The 15801-nt window shown below is 40.4% G+C and overlaps 1 protein-coding gene across 6 annotated transcripts in view; it reads left to right on the forward strand.

The window, feature by feature from the left end:
* LOC147325606 (putative voltage-dependent N-type calcium channel subunit alpha-1B) overlaps positions 1-15801 on the forward strand; it is a 217353-nt gene continuing 201552 nt past the window's right edge. For 5 of the 6 annotated variants that reach the window (XM_086300176.1, XM_086300179.1, XM_086300177.1 and 2 more), the window contains exons 1-2: positions 6-106; positions 4887-5026. In XM_086300176.1, coding sequence (XP_086156302.1) covers positions 14-106; positions 4887-5026 — 233 coding nt within the window. In that variant the 5' untranslated portion in view covers positions 6-13. Of the gene's footprint in view, positions 107-4886; positions 5027-15801 lie in introns of all 6 variants that reach the window. The other variant, XM_086300181.1, reaches the window with a different exon arrangement.

Below are 15801 nucleotides of genomic sequence, written 5' to 3' on the forward strand. Positions count from 1 at the left end.
TCCATTTGAGTACATGATCCTGGCCACAATTATCGCCAACTGCATCGTCTTGGCCCTGGAGCAGCATCTACCTGCCGGTGACAAGACGCCCATGTCAGAGCGCCTGGTAAGTCCATCTCTTTAAGGTCGCATCCCTCACACGTTGATTTTCTGTCCCTTCCCCGGAGGTGCCAGATTTACAAAAATATTGGGCAACACTTTATTTTAAGTGCACACATTTACTAATTGCTAATTATTCGACACTTATTAATCTCCAGTTTACTGCTTATTGGTTTTACGTATTTATGCATGCTCAGTATTGGCCTTTCGTGGCACTACTACAATCCTTATTAACAAATATAAGTCCATTCTTGTGGTAAACATCAAAAGTGATTCCTTCACTTGTATTTGACACTTTAATAACCTCCTTCACACTTTCGAAATTCACCATGGCACACTACTACTGCAGTTAGCAGCTCCTCTTCTTATTGAGAGGCACAGTTTCCAGTCAGATTCAGTGAAAGAACAAATTCACTAAAAGTGGCAATATGTTAAATTGAGGAAAGTAACACCCACAGTGAGATAGTTCTGCAATCATGTGGAAAAAAAGAGAAATTAAATCACGAGTGAGAAACTCAGCAGTTCCCTGTAGCCTTAGGAGGAGCAGTGCAGGTTTGTGGAAACTGAGCTGTATCAGAAAACAGCGATAACCAATGTTTTCAAAATGCAACAGTTAGTCCTTGTTGAAAGACAGAGCAAGAGGGATTGGATTAGAAACAAATACATCAGGGGGACAGCTCGGGCTGAGCAGTTTGGAGAAGGAAGAGGGGCAAGGCTAAGATGGTTTGGATGTGCAGATGAGGGAGAGTGGAAATCAGAGGGTGTTGAAGATGGAGCTGCCAGGCAAGAGGAAAAGAAAAAGACCACAGACGAGGGTCACATATGTAGTGAAGGAGGACAGAGGAGGCAAATGGCCTGCTGTGATGAACCCTAAAGTGAGCATCCCAGAAGGAAAGGCAGAAAAATGCTGAAATAATATATCCTACTGAACATCATAAATGGTTATCAGGTGGTTATTGATTAAGACAAAGCTCTTCATTATGGTCTAATAAATGATCCTGCACAATAAGCTATCAATAAGAGTAAGCAACTAGTTAATTAGCATCTTTCCAAATATTGATCTGCACTTGCTTAATTACTTTTGTTTATTTGGTGTGTTTAGCTGTGACTGGTTGTTTTTCCACCCTTCTTCTTCTTCTTCCTCATCCTATCACAACTCCTGCTGCCATTCTCACATATGCAATTTAAACCAGCATTTGAACTCTGACGGTCACGTCGCACTGCTGACCAGTCAAAAGAGACACGAGAAACAAAAGAGACTGCTGCACAGCGAGGTCAAGTGTGATATATGCCGGGGACAGAAATTGTGCATGCAAAGCTGCATGCTCCAGCACCTTGTTCCTCTTGAGTTTGAGGGTGCTGTGGCCGAAGGGGAATTTAGCCTTAAAAATAGCAAGGCAAAGAGCGCTACGAAGAGCAACAGCTTGATGTGGAAAATGTCAAAGAATTCCTCACATATTCATCCACCTTGCTGCTGTTGATGGTCGTGATGCTAATTCAGCAGCGAAGACGCGCACGAGGAAGTGATTAGAGTGGTTACACAAAGAAGGAAAACAAGCATCCTCTCGCTGCCTCCTCCACCTCGAGGATGTAATGCAACAAGATGCCTTTTAATTAGAACAAGGGATCAGGTTTTTCTTTTGTTGTTGTTTATGAAGCTCTGTCAATAGACCAGCAGGCATGCTGTAAGTGGAAGTGATGATAGAAGCTATTCAGTGAGAGTACATCACATCCATTGCAGGGCTTTAATGCCATGATCCGCAGAGGATTCTTTAGCTGTTTTCAGAAGGCTTTTCTTTATGATTCCCAAAATTCCTCCTGCTATGTATGTAAAGATTTCAATTTCTTTATGTATGATTATTGTCCTTTTATAGGGCACTGGAATTATTATAATTAATAGCCTAGAAGCCACTAATTTGTTCCTCAATTATAAAAAACCCCAACCCATTCTTGTTCCACCACCTCAGTAACTCTCATCCAACATATCTATATCATGTGCTCCCTGTACTCACTCAGGGGGTATAGAAAAGGTCACCCTTCTTATAGTGCACGGGCCTGTCACACTGCTTTTATGTGATTATTTACGTTGGAGGCTGGGTGAGGCTGGGGGTTGGGGGCACTGTCTGTCAGCTTGTAGCATGCTGGGAGCAAGAGAGAGAGATACAAAAAATGGAGGGGGGAGAGAAGGCAAAGTGTAGGCGTGAGATATCCTCTGCTCGTGCCCTGTGCGTCGCTTCAGGCTCTCTGAGATATTAATGGGGAGGCAAAGGCAAAGAGTGTCCTGCCACACAGGCCAGAGCTAGCTCCTTTACTTGCAGCACATCCTAGGGTTAGCTCAACCACGTAGTGCAAATTATTCCACTGTGACCCAGAGCTGCTTGTTTGACATGGTTCGAGAGTAGTGCAGTGCTCACATAAACTGCCCAGTCATACGTGTTGCCATGTGAGTGCAAACATTTGGCCCGTGTCGGAGCACGTTCTCATCCCAGGCGTCCCTTACAGCCATTGTGCAACAGCAGCGTTAGATGTCAGGAGATAATCGCCGTCTCCTAAAGTTCAGTGCTCAGTGTGTGTCCTGTTTGGGAACTTTGTGCTTCCCAGTTTGATTTGCTTTGTTTTCACTTACTGATTCGTTTCCTTTTCCTTCACTTTGTACTTACACTTATTTTGTGAAAGTAGAAGGCTAAACTGCGTGGTGAGGTTTAGGAAAAAGTCATAGTGTTGTGACTTATACAGCCTGCTTTCATCTTAAGAGGGCCGGACCAGTGAAACGGCCCTTTCTGTTCATCTAAAGGAGTTTAACAGTTCACGGTGTTGTAGCATTTAATTCCTGAGATATCTTATGAGAAAAAGGAAGTCCAATGTCAACATTACCTCTTTTCACATGACATTGACATGCTGCCGTATGAAAGAAAGAAATCTTTCAGCATTTCTAGCAAGCTGGTCTTATGTTCGACACCCCTAGTTTAGGTTAATAATACACAGCATTAGTGAAGCATGCTGAAAAATGAAGTGCATTTACGTGTGACATTAAGCTGCTATTTACAAACATGTATAATTGACCAGCTGGATGTGAAACCAGTGTGACTATGGTTATATCCCAGCACGTCATGACCTCGTGTCTGAGAGATTCCAGCAGCTGTGACAGAATGGCAGCATTTGACACCCAGGAAATAAGAATGGGCTGTCACGCCACAGGGCCTCTTAAATGCCTTTCCATGTGCTCCAATGTGTTCTGACCACTGGCCCTATTTGTTGGTCCAACTGACTTTTTGGCCCTGCTATCTCCAATTATTGTAATTGCTCCTGCCTGCCAGTGCGATGCTTCATTTTTGTGTTCCTGTTGTTGCTCTAAGCACCAGTTTGACTGTCCAAATGCTCCAGTGTTTGGCACTTCTAGCTGACACCTTAAAAACCTGGTTGGTTGCTTATATTTTCCCATGACACATGAGCAGGGCATTTGAACAGTCCAACCTCTTTTCTGGTTGGGTCAAGTTCTTCCCTGGAAGTTTCTAATGCCATGCTTGTGCCCAACTAACCTTCAATGACTGTCTATAAAAGACTCACGTAACTTAAAAGTCTTTAATCTGAGGTCTTATACCTGAATTTTTTCTCATGGTTAGCAGGGGGCAGCTCTGTAGATATCTATGGAAAAATGGCTCAGCTGCTCATTACATGATCCATGATCTCAGTAAACACCTTTCTGATGTGGTTGTTGCTTCAATAGCTGGTTGTAAACATATCAGGATGTTTCTTTTTGTAAATGTTCATCACAATAAGAGTAGAGACAAAGAACAAGGCTGTGCTTTCTAGCAGCTTCATAAGTCACAAGTAAAAACTGTATGAGAGTTTCTCAGCGACATCCATCCATCTCTTATGTCTGGCTCCAAATCACCATGCAAACCATTCAATGACATTATAGTGGCTACATCCATCTTTTATATACAGTCTGTGGTTAGGATCTTAAGAAGGTGCCTTTCATTTGCCTTGTATTTTACACAATAAGGGCAAATAAAGCACTCAGACTCCTTTCAGTTGGATCTGATTCTTTATTAGGAACCTCAAATGCTACACGAGTACTTTAAGTGACCTTCTGGTCAGTCCCCACCTCACCTTTTCCTCTTTCTGCCCATCTACCAACATAATCGCAGCAAGATTTCCCTTCCCTATTTTTCTCTTATGTCATACAAGAAATGGCCAAGTGCCTTTGTTGTTGCTGCCCTATCAGGCTAAGTATCTCAAATGCCTCTCTGGTCAGCCTAAGTGGCCATTTCTTAGTGCCAGATACTCTACCTGACCTCTAGTTTTGGTTTTGTTACCTCACTGGTGAGACAGAAAGGCCCTCTATTCCATTTAAAGTGCCCTGTTGCATGGCCTCAGCAGAGGTTGCCCTTTTTTTGGAGTCACGCAGCACTGATGATATTTAATGTGACAATTTTTTGTTTGCACATGTAGTTGTCTCCATTCACTTGAAGCTAAATTTTTTTGTTTGAATGCATTAAATGTGCACGCCTGGGGCGCCATTAATTTACAATACCCCCATACGATCATCCTGCGTTTGTGGATATTTGTTTTCCCAGTATTTACTGTCTTTTCATCCAAAAGAGAGCTTCAATTCCTGCATTTCTGCTCATGCCGGCATAAAAAGTGAAAGAAGTTTTTTCCCTGTCTTTTATTCACCCCCTGCTCTTTGACTTAATGCTTCAGTAAACACTCTCCTACCTCCAACAAAAAGATATTCTTCTGCTGGTCTCATCCCCTCTCTGATTCTCTCTGTCTTTCTGCAGGACGACACAGAGCCCTACTTTATTGGAATATTCTGTTTTGAGGCCGCCATTAAGATCATCGCCCTGGGCTTCGCATTTCACAAAGGCTCCTACCTCCGCAATGGCTGGAATGTAATGGACTTCGTGGTCGTCCTCACGGGGTGAGTCCCTCGCCCGCTGGGTGTCAGCTGGAGATGGAAACATTGCAGTAAGAGTGGTTTCTTTTGTGCATATCTGTGAGCACCCTGAGAGGGAGTGTAGTGGAATCACCTCCTTCCAGTTAGATCATGTGCCCACAAGCATGTCTGTTATTCAACGAGTAACCCGAGCCTGTGAAAGAAGTGAAAGGAGTGTGATGTGAGCATTTGCTGGTTTTAGCCTTTGTCCTTGAGTTCAACACTGTTCCTGGGCAACACCATACAGACGCCATGTCCTCGCAGAGCGGCTTCCATCTTTGTTTCTAACAATTTGAGGTTGCCTTCTTTTGATGCGGGGCTGACATACCACCTTAGGCTGTACAATATTCAATATTCTGCATGTTTCACATTTTATATAAGTTTCAGATGTAATTGCATGTCTGCACTGGAAGTTGTTAGCTAAGTGGGGCGCTCTGTGACACATGCTTTTATTGTTGAAAGCTTTTCTTCCTCTTTTGAGCAGCTCTTGGTGGCTTCTCGGCAGGGAAGCCATTGAGGCTCTAGGCCTTTGCAGGGATGTAATAGCCTGTGTTTCTTATCATCAGAGGGGAGCCATGAAGAGTCAGTGACAGGGAACACGGTCAAGCCAATAGTACTGAGTAGTTACTGCTAGGATTTCAAAGCTTAGGGCAGTACAGTACTCCCTTTTGATGATGTAAGAAGTCCTTACAGTGTAATACAGGAAGAGGGTGTAAGGATATTAATACGTTTCTAAGTTGGTGTTGTTTTTACTGTGGTCAGATACAAGAGTTTAGTCTTCAGGTTTACATGTCAGTCATTACCTCTATTTCTTCAAAAGACATGAATCATAAAGTGCTTCTGAGCTGCTTACACATGGAAGCCACCTTTAATATGTCAAAGCTTGTCTTTAAGGGTGAAATGTTGTCTTTATGGGACAAAGAGTCTGTCTTATACAGTATATATAAAGTAAAGTATACAGTATTTATGTGTTTTTGGGGTTTTTTGTGAGTGTTTCTTGGGGCGGGGGCATTGTTATAATAAGGCAGATTAGTGTGATCAGTGTTGGGCAAGTTACTTTGAAAAAGTAATTAATTATAGTTACTAGTCACTTCTTCAGAGAAGTAACTGAGTTACAATATTCTAAAAGTAATTAATTACTAGGAAAAGTAACTATTGCGTTACTTTAAAAAAAATGTTTAACCCTCTGGGGTCCAGGGTATAACTGGCCATTTTACTACTTTTGAGTTCCCCTCTACATTTCAGCTTTAAAAACTATTTACTTTGCCTTGTTTGGCATCATCCTTTTCAGCACAACCTCACGTGTCTGAATTTACAGTTATGTTTTCATTTTGACATACTGTATTAACACAACTGATCTAAAATCAGACAGAAAACATAAAATCCGAGTAAAAAAAAGTTATATTTTTACTGTAACAACCACAAACATGTTTAATGAATCATACTTCATAACTTTAAATGCAAATATAAATTGTCAATTTTAAAATCATATGTATAAGTTTTGCAAACAACAAAGTTATTTGCAGCCATTTACCTTTTACCCTTTTTAATAACCATTTCAAACTATTTGTATAACAATCAGCTGTTCTGCATCAATAAGATGCCACAAATTATTTGTGCCACTCCAAAAAAAAAAATTCTGTTCACTATAAAGGAGAACATCACAGCCTGATACCTGCAGGTCTGACAGCAGCAGGTGTATCACTCCTTTTTCTACCTGGAGACAGCAGTCACCTCATTGTTCTGACACACAACACAAAACTATCCACAACACTACACACTAACTACACAAGACAACACATTAACTACACAACACTACACACTAACTACACAAGACAACACATTAACTACACAACACTACACACTAACTATACAAGACAACACATTAACTACACACTACAAACACGCTAAACCTAACAAATATCTCACATCTCAAAGCTCTCTCTCTCTCTCTCTCCCCCCTCCTCTCTCTCTCTCTCTCTCTCTCTCTCTCTCTCTCTCTCTCTCTCTCATCATCATCACTCCTAAAACTTCCCCGTCTTCCTAAACAACCAAATGTCATGTTGCCATATCATTTTTTGATTGGTCGACATGGTGCATTTCTCCACCAACACGAAAGGGCGTTTTTTTTTTGTTTTGTTTTTTTTGCTCATAAGCAGAGAGTGCTTGCTGCGCTGTCCTTAGACAGTAAATGTGACAAAACTATTCAGGAAAAAACGCCGCGTATATATTGTTTATCATGACTCTGGTTTTGCGTGGCCTATCAACACAAGTTAAAAACTATATCACCTTGTTGCTTTGTCATCTTGAAGTGGTCATGTGATTGACTTACCACGACTACTTTATTCTTCCTCAGTCAAACAGCAGCACTCGTGCGATTGTTTTGCCCCCTTAGCTCCAGGTGTTGTGCCAAAAAGTGATCGTCTGCAAGAAAGTGATTGCCACCCATGGGACCGCGCGCAGCTGCTCAAAGCTGTAGCGTCCAGATTACTTACAGCTACTTCCGTGCAACTGATACTGTAAACTGAAGACAGCTTCAACCGTCTGTTTGTTGAAAAATAGTAACGGGACCCCACCACATTTTCTTGTTAGTAATGGTAACGGCGTTGTAACGATAGGAATAGTAATTAGTTAGATTACTCGTTAGTGAAAAAAAGTAACGCCGTTACTTGTAACGCCATTATTCCCATCACTGAGTGTGAATAATGCAAAGCTGCTCAAACAGAGTTCATGAGTAAAATGTGTTTTGGAGCTGGAAATGAACAGAACAGATCGACTTGAATTAATGTCCTAACCAACTTCCTGTTTATAGAGCACAATAAAAACCCACAAACTGGCACAATGTAAACAATCGTGTGCCCTGTGGTTAGAGCCACTCAGTGCCAGAACATTTAGTGTTTTTATGAAACGCATTTTAAAAAGTTTAACATTTTGCTGTAATTATTCCACCTAAAAGCGAGTAGGACACAATCTTTCATTAGGGGATTTGGTAATGCAGTAAGAAGTGTATTTCTACCATAAGGACACAGATATTTATCCGAACACTGGAGTCCTCTGAGATAACATTGTTATGGTCCTGGCTCTGTTACCCAGTGATTTAGAGGTTGTTGTTTTTTTGGTAAATGTATATAAATCTGTTATTCTTGGTTTTCCTTGAGTTTATATTCATGTATCTTTTTGCTTAGTGCATTAATTCTGTTCTGTCCCTGTTGTGTCAAGTCTCCTTCAGTTTGGTTTCCTGTTTTCCTGGTAGTCCGTGTCCCATGTGTTTAGTGTACTGTTTTACTTTCCCCAGTCTTTCAGGTGTGTTCCCACTCCCACATTTGGACCTGTTTCCATACTTCATTAGCCTGTATTCCCCAGTGTAGATTGCTCCTTGTTTCCAGTGTTCCCCTTGAGACTTTTGTTTCAACGACTGGTCTGGTAATGAACAGCTCACTTTAAGTTCACCTGTACCTGCCTCTATGCATCTGCACTTGTGTCCTCAACTCAACATGAAATCATAGCCTAACAAACATGTTACCCAGAGCTTGGAAAACCCCATCAATGTTGATATTGAAATGCATATGAAAGATAGATGTAGCCACTGTGACTCCACCCATTATTCTGTAAAGTGCCCATCAGTTTTTTTTAGCATTGTCGCCATTGCAAGCCAGAACTGACTGTGTTAGGATGTTACAGTGTCTAAAAGTAGGGTCATGGATTGCAAACCTGGAAAGACTCAGATGTCAGTAATGTACAGATAAAATATAAGAAGGTGAACTATGAAAATAGGAGCACAGATTTCTTTGATGGGCTTTTAAGTACAAATCACACAACAAGCCTTTTTTTGCCAGGTAAAGACAATGGAAATGCTCTCAAATGCATACATTTAAGACAAAATGCAATTTAAAAGGCAGATTTATGGAAAAACTGAATACACACGTTTGTCATGAAGGTGTAAATGAGTTGTGAATGTTTTAAACAAGTTGGACATTTTAATGTGGAAACTGTGGGGAATGACTCACTTCTGGAACCAGCCTCATGTGGCCATTGGAGAAATTGCAGTTTTTCAAATATGATATTGATCCATGTTGACTGGGTTACTAGTGACTCCCAGGAGGGAACAAATATTTGATTTTTGTCAGGTTAGAGTATCAATACAATGTCCCCAACCAGCAGTCATACAATATTAGAAACGTGCTGATAAATGCCTGTTTTGCTTTAATAAATGCATGCCCAGAGAGATGATGTCCGGCATTCGTACTCTATGAGCTTTTGATTGGACTCCGGTGATAGCTAATGGCTTTTTCAAAATGTCAATAAAGGGAATAAATTGAGCTGGATTTTAAATGGAAACCAGAACAGGGCTGTAAGTGTTGACAGGTGACAATAAAAACACAACAGCTGGAATCAATGCAGGTAAGGGAGGCTCAAATGACAGATTTGGTTCATGCGTCTCAGAACAGTTATTCTTTTTCAGTCGTGTCATGCCATAAAGAGCACATTTCAGACCTTCTTTTGCCTTCTCTTGGCATAGAATCAGGAAAATAGTTAGAATCTATGATTACATTTATTCTCTCCCTGCTGTACTTGTTGAGGCAAAGAGTTTCTGTTAGAAGATCAGAGCATACAGAGGCATGTCGACTGACGTCTTCTTCTGTTTTTTAGCAGGTCTCAATGTCATTGGCCACGATATTTAATAATCAGAGTCTCTCAGACTCAGAGCACAACATGTGTTTTTAAAGGTATCCTGCGGTGTAGTTTAAAGTTACTTTCATTGCTATTTATTAATTATTGACATTTGCAAACCTGTTATGATTGACGCTGAAGAACTGTCTGGTCATCTGGTCATTTTTCACCTGGGAAACATAATTTCCAACCTACAGTGTAAGATATGTCAGGTGGTTATAACCTGTCCTCAGACTGATCTTATGTGTCCTTATGTATGTTTTTGTTTGTTTGTTTTTTAAGTTCTAAATAGTATAGGGAAATGAGTGATTGCTCAAGACTGTTGAAAAGTACTGCATGTTAGCCATGGTTGACTGTAAAACATTACAATAGCTTTAACTTCAGAGACAGTTGATGGGATCCTTAACTATCTGCATCTGAAAATGGCAGTGGTGATCACACTTTTGCATTGTGTTTTGGTCTTTATGCTTAATAAGCCATAAAGAAGTATGTTTTTTATGCATTTTAAACTTTTATGCACTGATTTCAATCAATAGCTTTTTGTTTACAGTGTATCAAAACTGAAGCTTTTTATTTGAAGGGCTTTTCTTTGCTCCAGAAACTAAAGCTAGAGAAATGGCTCTTCAGGTTTGTCTACCCGTTGCTGACACAGCTGGATACAAATTAGCCATTATGTTGTGATGTGTGTGTCTCCGTTTGGTTGCCAAGCAACCTCAGTAGATAATGTGCTTCGATGTAATCGGGGGTTTCTGTGTGTGTGTGTGTGTGTGTGTGTGCGAGCTTGTGTGTGACACGCTGTTTGTTTTCTGCTCGACACGCCCCTGTGGGACCGGGGTTGGGTTGAGGCGGGGGTGGGGCGGGATGAAGGTGTTCGAACTGAGCCCACATCAATCTGAAACCAATCAGATCACCTCTGGATGGATCACTGGGTCACAGGAGGAGGAATCGGATGAATGATCCTAATGGCAAATGATAGAAGGCTAACCACATGTCCTCAGATATTCACCCCTCTTAGATGAATTTAAGAGGATTAAGTGGATTTTACTGCTCACCTGGGTGTTAAAAAGCCTCTGCTTCACTCTGTGTTGTCAATATAGGGAAGAATTAGTGATCATAATAATACACTCATAAAAATTCCCTGTTAATCAACTAAAAAAACAAAAATCCCTGTTCTACATTTTTGTATGGGCGTATATTATATCAGTTTATTAAGATAAGTCTTAATATTAACTACTTATGTGGGGGTTTTTTCAAGTAAAATAATCAACTTTATTTCAGTCAGAATCAAATGAAGAGCCGCAAGACGCTCCCAGCTTAGACCAGAGTGGGGCTCAGTGACAAGACACCTGACACTGATTAGGTCAGCTGAGCCGTCATCTGATGTAGGCTTGCTTGAGATCATGTGATCTGATCATCAGGTTATCAGTTTGTAGCTTAACTTTAGTTGCAGACCTATGTGAACTGATACTGTGCATAATTTTTTTTCTTTTTTGTTACTTTTATATAACTTTAACAAGTCTCCAACTTCTATTTTGATTTAAAAAACAAACAAACAAACAAACAAACAAACAAACAAACAAACAAACAAACAAACAAACAAACAAACAAACAAACAAACGAAACTATTGAACTTCTTACTTTTCCACATGGTCATCCACAGTCAGGTGCCTCCCACCTGACTAAAATAGCACTATTTTGTGCAATGAATTTGTGATCTTTGTGCCTTTTAAAATGGTTGCTTCAAAAACAGGGACCAGGTCTTTGACCACTCGCAGCAACTTTGGTCTGCCAAGACAATGATAAAATAGTAATAAGACAAAGTCAGTTACCTGTTCTACGTACACAGAATTTCACATTAACTTCTCACATTCACAAATCCCGCCAGAACCTCGTATGTTTGAAACAGGAAGTCCTCCATAAATGTAGTTTCTGCAGGACATATGGGAATACAATCAGTTGATTCAAATCTCCTTTAGCAAAGAGATAAATCGCAGATGGCTTACGCTTCTAGGCGCAGGCTTAATAGTTATGCTCCTTGGTCTAGTTTCAAATGAACTCCAGAATAGTTTGTTTATAGTAGGAAAGGTGTAAATTCTCCAGGTTATCCACTGGGCCAGAACACATCTTCTTCCTGTGTTTGCTTTTGTTGTTCCCGCTGCAGGCACATCTCACCAATAAGCAGATTAAACATTGTCACATGGTATATAGTGATGCATGGTATTCAGTTTTTTCCAGTGTGAAAGGAAACCAAACCATGAGAAAAAGCTACAAGTTTACAAAGTCATCAAGTGATTGAGACAAGAGCAAATGAACTATACATGTGAAAATGCCCTGAGTGTGACGGTAGAGAGACTGATTGTTTGGAAGCAGACTGCCTCCCACCAGGCGACATGCAGTCATTTTCTGATTTAAAGCAGGTGCCATGAGGTTGAAGGTGTTACATGTTCAACCTCTTGGTGACCAGTTGGTCACCACAATTACTTGCAGTTGGTCTCTGACAGCAAATTATTTCCAGCTGTATGGAGGTTACCATCCTACTTTTACTATAGTGTAACCAAGCCATTAGAAAATTATTCTGACATGCGGCTGGAAGATGAAGCTAATATCAAAATCTAGGAAAAAGGAAACCTTTAATACGTCTCTCCCACATGATGAGACCTATGCTTTTTGAATTATTTGTCCAGTAAATTATCAGAAAACTGAAAAAATTATGAAAACATGTGAGAGTATGCAAAATAAATCCAAACCTCAAACCAATCAAAATACTAATATCAAATCAAATCAAATCTAGCTACTAAGAAAAAAAAATGTATTGTGAATTTGTAAGTGCATATATTACCTTAAACTGGTGGTTTTAATATCCCTGATTTAAACGTGTTGCATTTACATCCACTGATATTTATTTTTGAAGAGTATCTCGGTGATGAAACGATAATAAAATGAAAGCAGTTTGTGTAGCAAGAGTTTAAAAAAAAGAAAAATCAATCAAAAACAAACGTAATGCTCCTTCAGTTGGATGTTAGTGGCAGCTGCATAAATGATTGATAAAACATGTATATTAAAAATGCCAGGCAATCAGTCAAAAGCGACTGGTTGTAGTTTCTATTGATCTCCTTGGGCTGAAGTCTAATGTAGGATGTATTCTGACAGGATGTGGCTGTGGCTGTACTGCAGGATATGGAGAAATAAGTAATTCTGTTTTCCCTGGAATTAAAATATTTTCAGTCATGCTCTGTTAATCATCTTATGTCATCAATAAGTCAATAGCTTATTTTCCCACTTTCCCACTATGCTGGGAATCAGTGTTTGTTGTCTGCCAGTTGTACAGTTCCAGTGCTTCGTCCTCAGGCTAATTATGTTGATACAGCCATCCAATCCTAATGAGAGGGTCTAAATGATAGTGTAGCTGAAGGCAGTGGCAGACCTTTAATCTGTCCTGATCAGGCATTAGGAGCTCCTAATAAGAGAATAAATCTGCCTGTGTTGCCACAGGCTTAATCAATATAACACTGAGCTAGCTTGCTCAGGAACACGGAGCCCTGATGAGGAGCCAGACACGGACACTCACATGCTGAGCACAGCAGCGTCCGTGACATAAAGACAAAGGTTGGGAAGCCTGCTCTGCTTAGAAAAACACTTTCTTTTCTGGAGTGTTTGCCATTATAAAGTGAGAATTATAAAAACACAGATAAAATCTTCACCACATTCATTCTTAATCTCATATTATATCAATGCAATTTAACCCTCAGGTGACCAAGCTGCTAGGGACTAAAATGACATAGTTGAGTCATGTATGATGTCATCATATCTTTCACAGGAATACTTTTGTACAAACATAAATCGCAGGCCGCTGACATACTGGATGCTGGTATGCATGTCAGTGCTGCATGTCCACAACAGCACCATCTATCATCTGATTGTTTTTGGTGGAGATGAGCTGCTCCACCCTGTGACTGTACTGGCAGGACAATGCCTTGATCAGAGGCAGCTACAATCAGTGATGTTGCACAACTGCAGGGCACTCATCCAGGAACGGAGAGCAAATCCTCAACAACGGATTCGGACACTTGTGCTGTTGATGCAGAGACGGGTGGCAGCTTGTGTCACGCCCAGAGGAGGCCCTACCTCATATTTAACATGCTGTATGCACATATATTACAGTACTGGGTCTATAAAATAGATTTAATGCCTAATTTTGCATTTCATTTGTTGAATAGTACATTTGGTGTGGATTGTGTGTTCTCCCTGTGCCTGCATAGGTCCCTGACAAAACTGAACACAGGTGTGCGTGTGAGCGTGAAGCCTGTGATAGATCGGAGACCTGTCCAGCATGTACTGTGCCTGTTGTCCTATGACAGCTGGGAAGGACTTGGATAAGTGGAGGAAAATAGATGGAAAGGACAAATTTTGCAGTCAACACTAAAAATCAACCCTTCTGATACAGTACAGCCTGCTACTTTCAATCTATTAGTAATTGTTTACTAGAAAACATAAATTAAAATAAAATCAAAGGCTGTAATTTAAAATGAAACAAACATGCACACATTTATCACAACCTTCCATTATCTTCGCTACACCAATGGGCCAGCTACTGTAAAAACTACGGAAAGTTGTAGGAGAAGTAGATTATGGTTGTGAGGCTGTGAGAAGACTGTGAGATGAGCGTAGGATCCAGTGTGTTAGTGTTACATCTGTTATTTCATATTCATGAAGATGGCTACACTGTAAAAGTTGAATAAGCAAATATTTGAGGGAAAACAGCAGAAAAGTTTTTGAGCAAACTCGCGATAGCGGTTTGCATGTTTGCCAGGAAAACAAAGTCCACTTTGCATATTTACAGATGTTAGTTTGCAGAAATGACGTTGTGTGTAATGGCATTCGAAATCTTTCCCCAGTTTGACAAACTAAGACAATAAATTAAAGAAACAACCACTGTATATATGTTTATGTACTGCCCTGCTTGAATAGATAAAGATGTGTGCAACTTTTCATTAATGAAATACATACTTGTAAAGTATTAGGTAGATAGGTACTATAGATAACTTCTGCAACAAAAGTAAGAAATAGAGCAGATTTATGTAGAAGAAACTAATTTGTGAAGTTAACACAACTTAACATTTGTGTTAGAGGACTTACAAAACTATGTGTTGTGCACAGGAATTCTGCAGTCATTGGATTGGTGGTTGTGGCTTCTTTTACATTTAGAATTTATGAAGTGATGACAGAGTTAATTTGCAGCAAGGCCATACAAATACTCAGATGTAAGGTTCACAAATTAAAACATACACCAAAAAAAATCCACACAAAGGAGAAACACATAGTAAATATGGAATAATACAAAAACAGGTAAAATTAAAGGCCTTGGCTCCTGGGTAATCCAGCAGACCTGGTATGCTTTGCGTTTAGATCTCTGTCCTTTGTCCAAATTGGGGGCACGCCCTTTTTGATAACCAGTCACTGTTATTGACTAAAGCCTCCCATGGCCTTTTAGTGCCTGTGTGGACACTATGGCAACCACGGCCTAAGGCTCTGAGAACAATAATCCCACTGTGATGTCCAGAGAGACAATGCCAGACCAGTTGTTTTCATTTATTTATCTGAATGTTTGATTCACGGTTGCCCCCCCACACACACACACGCCCCCAGCAGTAAGTGGTTGGGGCGAGAGTCGGAGCTTGTGTCGACTTCAAAGTTGCGATATCCTTTCATGTGCTTCTCAGGCAACGGGCTAACACAATGGGAGGCTTCAAAGTATAGCAGCAGAGACTACAGAAGACAGGTCACTTTAGCTTATGCCCCGCAACCAACAGCATGAATAAATGTTACCTTTGAACAGCAGCCAAAGTGCTGCTGTCTGATCTTGTAGGTCTTTCAGTCATGGACTTGTTGAAGTTACACGTGCGCTTTGTATGGACTGTTTTGTGTCTTTGTGCTTGTTTTTCATACACCTGCTGTGTTTTACTTGCAGCTGTGGGCTCAGGTTAAGTCCAGGGTTAAATAGTGTTTGTCTGATTTGGCTTCTCATATCTCATGTCACCTGAAACATGTTCGTATTCATTCATTCATTCATTCATTCATTCATAACTTTG

Source organism: Aulonocara sp. 'chitande type north' Nkhata Bay, linkage group LG7 (genome assembly GCF_057382095.1).
Source record: "Aulonocara sp. 'chitande type north' Nkhata Bay isolate Kocher_YH1m ecotype deep benthic linkage group LG7, A_spYH_male_GT1.1, whole genome shotgun sequence".
Lineage (NCBI taxonomy): Eukaryota > Metazoa > Chordata > Actinopteri > Cichliformes > Cichlidae > Aulonocara > Aulonocara sp. 'chitande type north' Nkhata Bay.